Consider the following 14,635-nt stretch of genomic DNA (forward strand, 5'->3'; position numbering starts at 1 on the left):
CCTCAGGCCGGTGTGTGTGTGCATTGGAGCGGGAGGGCGGGAAGTGCATGCGCAGGTGGCCGGAGGGGGCCCGGCGTGCCAGCGCGCATGCGCAGCCGCCGGGCCCCGGAGTAGTGGGTGGGGGGGAGGGGGCGGGCTCGCGGGCGGGCGGCGGCCGTTGGTGGCCGTTGCCTGCTTTAACGGTCGGGGTGCGCGGGGTGCTAATTTCACCTGAGCCCGCCCGCCCGCCTGCCTGCCTGCCTGCCTGCCCGCCCGCCCGCCTGCCTGCCTGCCCGCCCCGCCTCGCCATGGACGAACAGAAAGTGAGTGTCGGCCGCAGCCCTCGGCCCCGGAGGGTGGGCTGGGGTGGGTCGGCGACGGGGAGCGAAGTGCTGAGGCGGCATGGGCGGCTGGGAGCGAGAGAGGAGAGCGGCTGTCCCTCCGGGGGAGCCTCCCTCCGCCGGCTCCGCGGGCGGGCTTTGTCGGGGGGCTGCAAGTGCCTGCAGCAGCCCCGGAGAGCCTCCTCCGGAGCCCGCACGGGGCCGGTGTTCCCGAACTGTTCGGCCTGCTGTAGTCAGGAAAGGGGACAACGGTTAAGGAAGCTTAAGTAACTTACCGTATTGTAATATTCCTGCTAGGAGGGCAGCAGTGCTGGAAAGGTATTTTTCCTCTTGGCTATTTTAAGTGTTGTGCCGAGCATTAATCTGTAGAGAGGATGTGGAGAGGCTGGAGAACGGCCTGGCTGAATGCTGAGTTTTGAGAAGTTCTCAGTGCCTGTGTTTTTGGGATGTTGGTTTTACGTTTACAGTTACTCCAGCTTAATAAACTACAGCTCTGGCATAGAGCTCTTTCATAGTGTGTGTTCCTGTCATAAGCAATTATGCTGCATGCATAGGCACTTCTGTTTCCCATTCATGCAAAACGGTGCTGAAGGGACCTAATTAATGGAAGCATTTTTTTAGTTTTTTTTTTTTTTATCATCATGTGGCTGCTGTCCTATAATTTCTTGCTTTCTTCACTTGCTGTCTGTTCTCTCAGGAAAATCACTGAGGAGCAGAGATGTGCCTGGTAAAGGGACCATGCCTGGCTTTTTAAAAAATGATAAAGTCTCTGCAGAAATTTCTGACTCAGTCCAGAACTACTCCAGTTACTGTCTCCTTGAAAACTATGTTTTTCTGTGCTTGGAAATCATTTTGTGAATAGTCTGGATAACTGGCACTGCTAATGGCTTGAAGTATATTCATCAGAAATGTTAGTTTTTTTAGTTTAGCAGTTGTTACTGGCACTTCATAGTCATCTATGCTTTAGGAGGTGAGATGTGAACTTCCATTAAAGTGTACCTCTGGTAGATACTACATGAACTTGAATCTGCCTGTCAGTGGCTGGCATAAATGAGATGGCTGCAGCTGTCACACGGATGCTCTGCATGGATATTCCTCGGTGACATCACTGGACGTAATTGAATTTCAGTGCTGCTCAGAGGTTCTGAATGCAGTAGCAAAATCATTACTGATCACATAGCTAACAATACTTCTGCTGCTGATTTGCTGCTGTCCATGACTCTGCTAAAATGTTGTAGCTCTGTAACTGAAACTGACACTAGTGTCACTTGTTTGGTTAAAACTGGGAAGGTCTCTCGTTTTTGACCAATAACATGTTACAAATAAGAGCATGGAAGCTATGGATATGGGTGAGGGTACCTGCATTTTCTTCTAAGTAACTTTTCAAGCTCTGGCATTTCCAATATGTGAAAGAACTGCAGAAGACTAAGTTAATGTTTTCCTTTTTGTTGGAAATTTAATCCACTCATGAAAGTTAGTGTGACGTAGGCACTTGGCTACTTTGGAAATTCACATCTGCATCCAGCCATAAGACTTGTGTGATCTTGAACAGTTTAACTTGATTCTTATCAGATAAAAATGATGTAATAGTTTAATTTATTGAAGTTTACTCTTTAACATTGGAGGTGCCCAGCTGCTTCAACAGATGCCATAGAGTGCTGTAATGCCAGTTGTTGGCTATTCAAGGAGGGGTTATTGTTTACCTTCATGCTCTTGGCAAGACTGCTATGCCACCATGTGCTGTAGGGCTCTGTCCTTTAACCTTTGTCATCCTTTTCACATCAGCACTGTTGCTATGTACTTTTACTTTTAAAAAGTTTTAGGTTTGGAGAATAAGAATAGGTTATGAAATTGAAAAGTGTTATTATGCTGAGTGATAGGAGAAAATGACTTCAACTTCTGTGTAATAAGCTTGCCGCAATACTGTGAAAAACTGAGGTCCTAAAAGTCAGTTTCAAATTCATTAACACCTGGGAGGTTACTAGACCTGCTAGTCAGAGGGAATTAAGAGTTATTTATAATAGGATTATGGTTAATGTTTGATGAAGTACTACATCCATCACTGGGAATTGAATTTAAAGATCTTTAAGGAAATAAATACCAAGAACTTTTACTGAACTTGATGCTGTAGTCATTGTCATATGAAGTAATTTACTGTGTAAGCCTCATTTGCTCTATAAATGTATAATTTTCCTAGTGTGCTTGTCATTGTACATAATTGTAGTGAATCTACAGAAATTCCCATGGTAAGAAATGGGAAACAATGCAGTGGCCTCAATTTGTCATATGTCTTGGTAAGTTTGGAAGAAAATCTGTGTATTATATTAGTGGTTCTTAAAAGCTGACTTTCTGTTGTAGTGCCATGTGCTTTGGGGGTTAAGAAATAGTCCATGTGCTGTTAGTGGATTTTTACGCCTATTTCATCCATTTGTAGATGATGTCTGTTCATCGTCAAGTTGGATCAAACTTGATGGTGGAATTCCTGTTTGGAGAAATTGGTAGCTTGCTTAAAGAGCTTTACTGATCCTTGATTGGTTGTTGACTTTAACTTCAGATGTTTTGGGAAACCTTGTTTACTGGTCATCTTCTAATTTCTGTCATATTTTAGACAGCTTGTATAAAGGCTTTCTAAGCATTCTTCAAATGTAGACCTTTTCCTTTAGTCTTATGTAGTACTGAATAATGCTTTTGGGTTTTATAGCTATGTACAAGAAGACTAATTTTTTCCACATGGTAGAACTGAGTAAGCCCTAAAATCCTAGTTGAAAGAGGATTGAGAGTTTTCTTGTTCATCCAAATTGACAGTTATGTTTATAGGATCTAAGGCTTAACTATGGGCTGTCTGACATGCAAAACAATTGCTTCTGGTTGGTAGTGAATGCAGAAGCAGCTGGTTAGATTATAGCATTGCATCTGCTAGTGTAATGTGGACAAAGTTGTTTTTAAATATGTACAATTTTAACGAAACATCAAATGGATTCTGTAATGAAGCCTTACTACACTCAGTGTCTGAAAGACATCACCTCAACTTGTTTGTCCTGCTAGCGAGTCCTAATTTCAGTTGTTGCAAGCAATTGTACTGTATCTTTCCTTAATACGGTGCATGTTTTGTGGTACATGTTGGTAAAAGCAATAAAACTTCACTTGGCGGTTTGTGGTCTCATATGTGAGCTAAAGCATGCCACTATGGAAACAAACAATGGGTCAGAGAACCAAGAAACACATCGTAACAGGGTTATTTAAAAACTGCTGATGAAGGGGCCAAAAAGCAGGTAGGAGCATGGCTTAAGACTAGTGGAGAAATTCCTTGAGAGGTGGTGTCAAGAGTTATTGTAGAAGTTGATGTGAAAGGATAAAGGCTCTTTTTTCCTGCTTTTTAGCAAACAAATGCAGCTAAGTAGTAAATGGTTATTAAGACAGGGCTAATGGGAGTACCTTTGCAACATCTTTTCGGTCTGATTGCTTTTGAGGGCTGAAAAGCTCACCCAGTCTCCTTGAATTCCCAAATGTTGTCAAGTAATGTAAGAACAGCAACTTGAAACTTCAAGCCTCAACTGATTAATAATACGCCTTAGTTACAATTAAGACAACTTTTAATTTATTTTTAAGTCACAAATAAACCCAGCATTTTATAGTCAGATTTCTGTTACCACAACTTTTTATCAACCAGCCTGGACTAAATAACATAAAATACTTAGTTACCTCCTCACCTTGTACTTTTTTTTTTAAACTTATGTATGCTGGTGTACTCTGAACTTCATAATTTTATAGTTAGACTTAGTGCCAAGCATTGGTATATTTTTTTGTTGAATCGTTAACATATAACTCTTAACACAGTTAGACTTGGTAGTCAGATTTAATTTAAAATACATTTTGATATGCTTAACAACTTTGCCTGCTTAGTACATATTTTAAGCTTATTCTACTGCTTTTTAGTAACTGGAGGTAATAAAGATGACCTTGTGTAGTCTTTCCAGGTATTGGTAAGCTTCTGTCTTTGAGGTCACTTTTAATTGGAGAATATGAAGTATTTACTAGAATTTGTTTTAACACTTGTAGAATAAACCTCTTCTCTGTGATCTGTTGAGTAAATATGTGGAAGTGATCTGTAAAACATCAACTTAGTTGTTTAATGCTAGCTTCTTTTGACAGCAGAAAATACTAACTTTTCTTCTGGGCTGACTTTACCTGCTATGTTGCCTTTGTTTCTCTACTCAGTTGCACAAGCACTAGTTCTATCATCTGGAGAAGTTTGTAGGGCCTAGGGTGGAAGCCAAAGTTAGTCTGGTTTGGATGACTTAAATGTGTTAATATGTATTGTCAAACAGGTTAAAGAGCAGTGTATTGAGGAAGAGACTTCTGGTTTCTCTTAAATAACTGCCAAAGATTTCTAGCTTCTTGGGCCTTTGTTCTTTTTTTTTATTATTATTATTTTTATTTTTATTTTTTACAAAGTATTTCTTATGTGAGAACAGAAGATAACTTGAATGCGTATGATGAAGTTCTTTTACTGCTCTAGGAAATAATCAGTGATAACTTACATGTATGTTTAAATGGTGATAGTTAAAAAATTTCATGATTCTTTCGCAACTTCTTACTTGTTTTTGTAATTCTAGGAGACTCTGCAAAGGATTGTCTCTACTCTAGCGAACAAAAATGATGAAATTCACAACTTCATTGACATGCTGAACCATACAATAAAAAATGTTCAGGTATATATGTTAAGGCTCAAGGTGGCACTTGGGAGGGGAGGTAACCATTATGAGATTGAAAACTGGGAAGTTTTGCGCAACTTACAAGAGATGGGCTTATGAATTGACTTTAAAGCAAATCTTCATGTTGGAACCAGCTAGAAAAACTTCTTATTTTTGAAGCTTGTCTGTAGTTGGAAGGAGTAGTGTGTGTGTTTTTGTGGGTTTTTTTATGAAAAGCTATCATGAGACTTGATCTCTCTATTACGCAAGATCTCAAACTCCTCTCAGTTGGAGGTATTCTCTTTTTTTAAAAGTTCTATTCTGTTTGGCAGGTTACAAAACAGGACTGTTCCAATACTAAAGAGAATTCTTTGCTCATTTCCTTCTCAGCACTTGCATGTTGTTGTGTTTATGTCAAAGTTAGATCTAATTGTTAGAACTTCTGCTCCAGAACAAGGTTTAGGTGTTTTTGTCCTGTCAATAAGCAGTGTGGTTTGCTATTTTTTTATTAATGCCAAGCTGACTATAGAAATGGAAATAACCTTGCAGACTTTTCAGGTGGTTTCTTCAATGTGGTTTATATAGTGTCAAATGAAACCATTTTTATGGTATTGGATAATTACTTCTTTACAAGCATGTAGCAATAAATGAGAGAGAAATGAAGGCCTTGTGGCATTGAACAAAGTTGCCAAATACATTCATTCTGTGCAGGTTGCTATGTATCACTGTCAGTCTTCCATGGATTTCACTCTTCAATGATCTGATGTCAAGTCTAGTTAGGGGGTGCCAATCATTCTTAATGTTTTCTTCCCCTTGGTAAAGTGAGGAGTGATAAGAAGGTAAGGTGCATAGTGGTCATGGCAAGGTATGTTTGGGCAGACAGTATAATTTTCTGTCTATAAAAACCTACCTACTCTGCCTTGTTTTAGTACTAATTGCAACAGTTTCATTTCTCTTAGGCAAACTCTTCTAATGTTATGACCGAGTTGGATGAAGAATTTGATGGTCTATATTCCATATTGGATGAGATGAAGGGGACTATGACCAACACTATTCAGCAAGAAGAGGCTCGTAAAATTCAAGCTCTACAGGTAACTGCATAGCCAAAGTAAACATTTTCAGCTCAATAAAAACAATTTTAAACTGCTAGTTTAGGCCTTAACTGCAAGCAATTATTTCGGATGTGTTTGCAAGAAATACAACCCAGTTAAATGTGTGTTCTTTGATCTAAGTACTTATGTGGTCCCTTCTCTTACGGTAATTCATAGTCTCTGGCATGTTTATCTTAATGTTATGCAGAAAGGCAGTGGTGTTATCCATAGCTTACAAATGGAGAATGCCTGCGTAGGAGCAGGCCTTGGGTGTCTTTACTACCTTCAAACTAAGAAATGGTATCTGGACTGGAATTTTCTTTTTTTCTCCAGTTTAGAGCAGAACAGCATTGGAACATACAGATATATTTAAGTAATTTGCTAAGGCTTGAGCTCGGAGTCAGGAGTAACATCAGGTATGTTAAGGACAAAGGCCAGCATCCTATTGACAGAGCTGGTCATCTTCCACTTCTTAACATCTAGGGACTTACATACGCACTCTGGAAGGTGCTGCACGCTTGGGAATTGTTTGAGAATATGTTACATTGGTGTCTGCTACTAAACCTTTTACATGAACTTCATTTTTTTGTATTTCTGTAATTTAATGTAGGAGAATCTTTTGCAATAGGTTTCAGAAAAATAGAAGCAAAAATGTGGCTTTCTGAAATAGGTGTAAGGTCTGTAATTTTTCCAGTAACTTGTAGCAAGTTAACTTTGCTTTCAGAAAGACTAGTATTGTTGCATGGAACCACAGGCAAATTTAAATCTTTCAAACAGGCTATTTCTCTAGCTTATTTTCTTTTTACAGTCCTACTTGTATCCATCTTAGAATGGAGTATAAGAAATTAAGTTCTGCCTCATTCTTTTCACTTACACAAAGCAGTAAAGGTATCTGTTCTTGAAAACATCATGTTCCCTTAGCTTTCCTCTAAATTGGTTAAAGAAGCTTTAGGAACTGCTTCTTAAAACAAATTCCATAGGCTTACTTAGAAGGTCTTTCTTATGTCTACGCTTAAAGGCTGTGGGTGTAAAACATTTTGGAACTTCTGGGTGAATATTAGAACAGATTTAACATTTCAGTTTGCTCTGTTGTTCTGCCCTGAAATAATGGAGCATTTTGGGTATTGATATGCAAGCCTTCATGCCAGGGTTCCTGCAAAGTTGCTAGTCCTCCGACTGAAGCAGCTAAGTGCTTTATTTCATGCTTTCCAGCTCTCTTGTAGCAGTGCTAGTGCTTGTTTATGGGAATAAGAAGACTGACATGCGAGATGTGCTCTCTGCCTGGAAGTTTCATACTAAGTGCCTCAAGTGTTTACAGTTGTGGAGTAGGACTTAAGCTTCACTTTTCAAATTCTGTTCACAAATGGTATCCTTCAGAACACTCTTGCTGCAATTTTCCAGCTATAAAACAAGGCTGTGTCTTACTTCTGGATAAAGTGTGGAGGAAACTCCTGGAGCGCAGAGGTATTCAGCTTACAGAAAAAATGGAAGAGCTGATGAAAGCAAGCGACTCTTTACCAGTTAAGAGTCCTTATGGTTAATCAGACCAATACTCTTAACTGCCTCATCTCTGATACTTGTCAGTATTGTTGCTTAAAATATAGGTGATCTGAACATGCTTCTGTAGCACCTTCCGTAGCTCAGTCTCTTCATTAGTTCATGACTTAAAATATAGAGCTTAGGCAACTTTTTTTTAGCCCTCGCACCTGATTTTGGAAGATCTATGCCCTACATTTCGATAGTTCAAGATTCACTGACATAGGACAGTCATGTTAAATGTGTGTGTTAAAACTGTTCTTTCATTACAGTGTATGCAGACTTATTTTTAACTCTGTACAGGTATCCTCAGCACTCTGCGGTTTTGCAGTATACAGTTCATATTGCGTAATTCATCTCTTGATGTGATTGTTAGTATTAGTTTTTCTTGTTAACTTTAGCTGCTAGAAAATCTAATTGTTCCTAATATGAATTTATTTTAATCCTAAATTTTTGGCTATGTTCCAAAATTATCAAAAATATTGTTATCTGTATACAACTCAGTGGGGAAAACTCCTTTCAATATGGCTTTCTTTAGTAAGAAATACGTTTAAAAAAACCATTAAATGCCATTTGTATAACAGCTGAATATTTATTCTTGGATGAATAACCCCACAAAGGTGCTACAGTAAAATAGACGTCTTGAACTTTTAAGGAGGGTTCTTTGGTATATTCCATCCCATCTTCTAAGAGTGACCATGCTCAATTTGACACAGAATTCACATCATAAACATGAGATTTAAGAGAAAAAAAAAAAGAAAGAAAAAACAACAACAGCAAACTTTCTATTCTGTGCAGCGTGACATTGCTGAAGAGCTGCATTAGTCAGAACTTAATAGATTTTTACTGAGGTATCCCTGATGTTTCTTGTTTAACCGACAGTTTGCACAGCTGTTCGACTACCCATTTTTCTTCTAGTTTATGTTCAATTTCACTTTACTTGGAATTTCATTCCACTCCTGCCCTGCTCCTGTGTCTGCTTTAGATCCTTCTGGAGTTTCTCAGTTAGCAACCTGGAGTATTGTCTGGTCTCTGTCATATCCTGGCTAGAACAAATGCAACCCTTCAATCCTGGAGCAACCACTGCTCTTTCGCTCTTTCGCTCTTTCGCTCTTTCGCTCTTTCGCTCTTTCGCTCTTTCGCTCTTTCGCTCTTTCGCTCTTTCGCTCTTTCGCTCTTTCGCTCTTTCGCTCTCATCAGTGTTTATTTCACTGCAAGTTGCTAGTCCTGGACTTTATTGTACTTTGACTAATTTAGACATCTCTTGTTAATCATACATCCAAATTAATTCTGCCAACCTTGCCCTGGTCACCTGTTGTTGTTTTGCTTTGACTCCAGCTAAAATTATTTTAAAACACTGGTTGTTTATTCCTTATGCTATGTTCATCTACATACTGGTGTAGTATTGTTTCTGCTAGTATATCTGGGAGTACAGCAAGTCTTGCTGGTCTTTACTTCGTAGTGTCTTTTATACCATAGATATTGACAAAAAACTTTGAATTTATCTTGAGTTTTGCAAATTGTATTGGTGAATGCACCAGTGTATATTGATCCACCAGCTTCCTGACAGTGTTTGGCAGGTGCCTTCATGAAACTGGGAGGCAGAACACTAACAGATGACAGCTATTAACCTTAGTCTTCTGTTCAAATACCTGCAGCCTGAAACAGTGGTGTGCCAGGGATGTATGTGTGTGCAGAAGGGCGAATCAATTTCCAGGGTACCTACAGTTTGAGGAACACTTTCCAGTGGAAAAGAGGCATTGGCAGCTGCTGTTGAAGGAGGATGTTTGCAGAGTGGCAGACTACTCATTATAATAGAACAAGCTAAAGAGTTCACTTTAAAAGTTGAGCAAGAGTCTTGCAAAGTCTAGAAAAAAGACTTAGCTGTTGGAGTGTCTAGAGGCAAGGAAATAGACCTTGTCCGAGTAGTGATAGAATTTCAGAACTTGAGAGGTATGATGACTGAATTTCTGTACGATTCTCAATAAAACTTGGATTCCTTTGTTTCACTTAAGTAGGATAACCTACAAATTAATATGCAGGCTTATTTGCTTCTTTACATATTGCTGGTGAATAAAACTATAACCTGAAACTATAGGAAGAGTGCTTGAGCACAAGAGTGCCTTGAATATTGCTGACTCGCAGAGGTAGGGATCTATTTCTCAGCTAGAAATTCCTTCCAAAGTGTGCCAGGGCTGGTCAGAGCTTAAGACAGAGGCCTACCCAGGTCTGTGGGGACACCTGGAACTAAAAGACTTGAGGAATAAATAGTTCTTAGTGAACAACTCTCAATGAAAATTCAACTGTGACATGCATCAATTATTTTACCTTATAGTCAAGAAAGAATAATGCTCATGTTGCAAGTAAGTGTTCTGGAACTGGAGACCATTTTGACACTTACTCATATGGCTATTTGACTTGACTGCGTAGAAGTTTTCTCTTAGCTAGATTGATTTTTATCAGATTAGATTAACAATTCAAGTGCGATTGAACCAAGTTCTGAAAGCTTGTCTGTGTGGTACAGCTGTACCGAGAATTGCTGCCTGATATCCATGTGCCGAACAGCTGAGCTGTTACTTAAAATCAGAAGAGGATGAAGACAAGTGGAATGTTACAGATGACTGACACAGTCATTAAGAGCCCTACTTGTCTTTCAGCTGAGGCTGTTATCCAACTGCATGCCCAAAGGACATTCTCTTTACTTGATGACAGAGCAAATTTCCTCTGGAACTGAGGCACTGCAGATCTATGCAAAGAGTACTTCTCATAACAGTGAATCTAACAGACCAAACAATAGATGAAAACTGTGTTGTGTTGGGTTTGGATTTATTCAGATCCTTGTCTTAGACTGGGATTGAAAATTAACTTTATATGTGGGAACCAAGATAAACTGTTACGTATAGGTCTAAACTTGCTGTTTGAAGGAGGTGACTTTCTTAATTTATTGTCCCTTTAAAGTGCTTGTGCCGAAGTTAGATTCCTCTGTAGCTGACTAGATGCTGTTGCTAAGTGGTAACTTTTAAAATAGGGGCTACATAACACTTGATTAGAATAAATTTTATGACTGATGTCTCTCAAATACTCAGTTCCTGTAGAAGGAACTTTGATAGTACGTTGCTTCATATTAGGACAGTGCTTTTTAATGACACTAAAATGTTTAATTTCACTCTAAAATCCTGACACATGTCAGTGAGATGCTAATGTTAGCATCTGTTTACCAGTCACTTCTGGAAAACTGGATGTGCCTCTGGTATTTGTTGCTTTTTTTTTTGAGATGTTTGCTTGGGACATTTTGGCAGTGTCATGCTCTATCTGACTTTGTCAGCTTTGAATATCCTCCAAAGACGAGGCAGCTGTGTTAGATGAATGACAGCTTGCATTAATCACATGCTCTGAAAGTCTTCTAGAAACTGTGTATAAACTTCTAGCTCTTGATTTTTTTTCCTTGCCGCTGTTTTATCCTTGAGTGTTAAGTTTGAGGCGCATTTAATGTCTTGCCAGAACTAGTTACAGTTCTGAAGTGCTTGAGGGCAGTCTGTTCTTGAAGTTGATGTAACTTGCTCTTGAGACAGTGACTAGTTCAGGAGAAGGTTTTTCCTAAAAGGTTTTTTTTGAAGAAAAATGATTACATGATGGTAATTTGTGCTAAGATGAAGGTACACAAGTATCATGTGGTTGGAAAAAATAGCTGTAGATCGAATGGCAGTACCAAAGCTGCTGGCAGGACTGTTGTTTGAATGTGAATCATGTTGGACCTGCAGTATGCTTAGGACCCTATACTTTATTCAAAACTCTTCTTTTAGGGAAGTATCAGTAGTAGGCAATACAGGAAATTATGTTGAAAACTGGACTGCTTTATTTACCTGAAATGTTAGTTTAGTGATGGTTTTGGGTAATCTTGGTTAAAGAAGTTTCTCTTCTACCCTTCTTCCTCTGTTCTCCCTCCCCCACTATCCCCAGTCCATTATACTGGCATGTCCATTTTTAGGATTGTGTTTTATACCAGTTCTAGAGTTGGTTGGGGATAAAATATCCTTTCCCTTTTCAAGGTTATTGTTACATTACACAATGTCAGTTAACTAATGTAGTGCAGTTCTGTGAATACAAATTAATGTAGGTGCACTCAGGCTTAAGCAGCCATTCTGAAATCTTGATTTTTGGGAGAAATAGGTTTATAAATGAAATCTGGCTTTATAAATCTGAATTATGTAAGTTCCATCCATTCAACTATTTCTTTCCTGAATTTTATAGGATGCACTGTGTATATATAGTCACTTGTCAGACACAGTAAAATTCTAATTAACATAGTATGTATCGGTTGTAATAGCCTTGTTTAGCTAAGGTAACTCTAAGTATTACAACGGCATAGCAAGGCCCTGTAGTTCTACTCTTGCTAGCTTACAAACCACTATTTAAGGCAAATACACCAAATTATTCGTATTTTCTTTTTTGCTTCAGAATCAACTTAGCCAGTGTAGTAATGCCCTGGAGAGTTCTGAAGAACTGCTAGAACTTGCTGCACAGTCACTGGACATAAAGGACCCTGTAGAATTCTCAAAGGTAAAAAACATTAAACTGATGTGCATAAGGCAGGTACTGGTACTTGTCTCAGTTTTAAATAGCCTTTGCATTGCAGAGCCTGGCAGTACAGGATGAGGCATACAAAAATATAACTAATTCTGTACTGGGTCTAAGTGCTATAGTCTTACCAGTTTTAAAGTAGCTTTTGTCAAACTGGTCTAAGTAGCTCCAGTATTCACAGAACTTTTAACGATAGTCAAGGTTTAATGCGACTGAGTATCCACAGAGTGTGCATGACTGAACTGAAGTCCAGTCAGTTTTTTGTAGTTTAATTAGCACTAGGAGCTTGCAGTATCCATGCATCCGGGGTACTACCTTGCAGGCTTAGTAAGTCCATCAGAAGTATGAGATCGGCTTGGGAATGCCTGTAGCAGATAATTTCCAGTTTTGCCCATTGTGGAACCAAATCCGAGATACGTATTGCTGCATTGTGAATGTTTAGAGTCTGTGGTGGGAAAACAATTACAAGCTGCAGAGCCTATGCTCAGTCACCATTTAAGTAGGCTACTATGCTAGCCTGTTTCAGTCTTCAGTTTAAGTACCAGCGTCACTTAAAACCACAAATACCAAAAGAATTTGAGACTTCACGTGCTCCACTGTGAGGCCAAACTTAATTTGTCCTTCATGGTGGCTAATATATGCAATCTCTAACAAATAGGGTTTTTAACTTACTCAGAGTGAGGGGGGAGGGAAAGAAATGCCTTCTCCTGGGTAGCTAACCATCAGTGTTAAGTGACTCTGTGTCGATGCTAGGTAAGTGAACTCGGAAGTGAAGCTAAAATAAATCCATATAGGACAGAACTAAAACTTACAATGTAAATGATGGTCAGCCCTCAAAGCTTTGGCAAATGACCTGTTGGTTGCCCTAACCTGGTACGTGACACTTGCTGCATATCTCAATATTGTGTCTATAGCCATCCATAGATGACGAGATTAATTTGTTTTGCAGAACTTTATGCAAGGTGTGGATCTTTAATTTGTAACTTTGAACTCTGTAGCTGTTTTGAAAGATCTTATGAAGCTGAACTCATGGCAACTTTTTCTGTATTTCCAAAAAGCTAGTAATGTATTTATCACTGTGAAAGCAAGAGCCTGTTTGGGATCTTGCATTGTGATTCTAATACAAATAATGTGTATGTTACCACAGCAGACTTGTAAATGAGAGGGAAAATGTGTCTAACTGGAGGAGAATACTTAAAAACTAATAAAATAGTTCTGGAAGTACTTTCCCTCAGTACAGGTAGGCCCTGTTTAGTGTAACTTGCTATAATAAATCTTGCATTAGTAGCAGGTTCAGCCACACCAAATCCAAGAACCAATTACTTTTGGCTTTCTGCATTTTAACTGGAGCAAGGACACAAATTATTTCAAAACAGTGTCTTAATGTGCAGAAGCTGTCTTAACGTGTGAATTACACCTTTTGGCAACATGTTTGTGTTGCTTTGCTTGCTTCTTGAGTCTCAGCTTTGATTCATTTGCCTTGAAGAATGACAGTTTCTAAACTAAGTGTTTTTCTTAGCACTTCAGTTTGAGTTGTCTTCTGTGGCTTGTCAAAGTGACATGATGACTTAATTAGCTCTTAAGCACTGTGCAAAATGTTGCTTTGGAATTGTTGCAAGTTGTTTATTTTTAGGTCATCTCTAATGCTTTTTTCAATCAAATATTCTAAGGAAAATTATTCTTGAGCTCTTGCTAGGGGAATGTTTCTTTAACATCTAGAGTTTGAGGCTGAAGATACAAAAACAATTCAGTTATGTCATGCATTTTAAGAAAATACTGCCTTGGCTGTTGGCTAGCTAAAGCTACCTCTAAACTAATATAAATACCAACTGCTGCTGATGGGGCAGCTCCATCCCCAGCCCCTTTTTATTGGTATCAATTTTAATTAGCTTCTGCAGTAATTCAGTTCAAGAGAAATTAGCATAAAACTAAACATTCATTTCTTTGTCTCTTCTCTTAGACTTTTGATGGCATCATTCCCTGAATGAGCTCATCTTGAAGTCAAAAGAACATGAATGCCAGCACAAGGGAGGGTTTAGTGGCTAGATAGGATGTAGTTTGACACTGTTGTGCAGCTAACCTGAGATGGGCCTTCCTTGTCAGCGGCCTTGGAAACAAAGAAAATTCAAAGGACCTAAGTCAGATCTGTCTTGCAGGGGACTGTTCATTGAATCCTGGGTATCAAATATTCCACAAGATGTAGGAATTGTGAAGACTTCAGTTTCTAAGAAGTGCTTTCTTGTTTACAGCTGTCATATAGGAGAATCTTTAGTAGTTTCTACAATAGCTTTGTTTTATATTAAGACAAAGTTATCTCTTAAGCTAAATGATTTCTAAACATTGTTTCACTTTCTGCTTTGAGAATATAAAATTGGTTTTACAGCAGAGGCAATTGTGATCCTCCTCGAGTGTG

At 38.9% G+C, this 14,635-nt stretch overlaps 1 protein-coding gene across 4 annotated transcripts in view; it reads left to right on the plus strand.

The window, feature by feature from the left end:
- The first annotated feature begins 263 nt into the window (after positions 1-263).
- The window catches only part of FSD1L (fibronectin type III and SPRY domain containing 1 like), a 36,580-nt gene continuing 22,208 nt past the window's right edge, over positions 264-14,635 (plus strand). For 3 of the 4 annotated variants that reach the window (XM_064502730.1, XM_064502731.1, XM_064502732.1), the window contains exons 1-4: positions 264-302; positions 4,937-5,032; positions 5,974-6,105; positions 12,100-12,201. In XM_064502730.1, the coding sequence (XP_064358800.1) occupies positions 288-302; positions 4,937-5,032; positions 5,974-6,105; positions 12,100-12,201 (345 nt within the window). In that variant the 5' untranslated portion in view covers positions 264-287. Of the gene's footprint in view, positions 303-4,936; positions 5,033-5,725; positions 5,854-5,973; positions 6,106-12,099; positions 12,202-14,635 lie in introns of those variants that run through there. The other variant, XM_026098332.2, reaches the window with a different exon arrangement.

The sequence above is a fragment of the Dromaius novaehollandiae genome, chromosome Z (genome assembly GCF_036370855.1).
Source record: "Dromaius novaehollandiae isolate bDroNov1 chromosome Z, bDroNov1.hap1, whole genome shotgun sequence".
In the NCBI taxonomy this organism is placed as follows: domain Eukaryota; kingdom Metazoa; phylum Chordata; class Aves; order Casuariiformes; family Dromaiidae; genus Dromaius; species Dromaius novaehollandiae.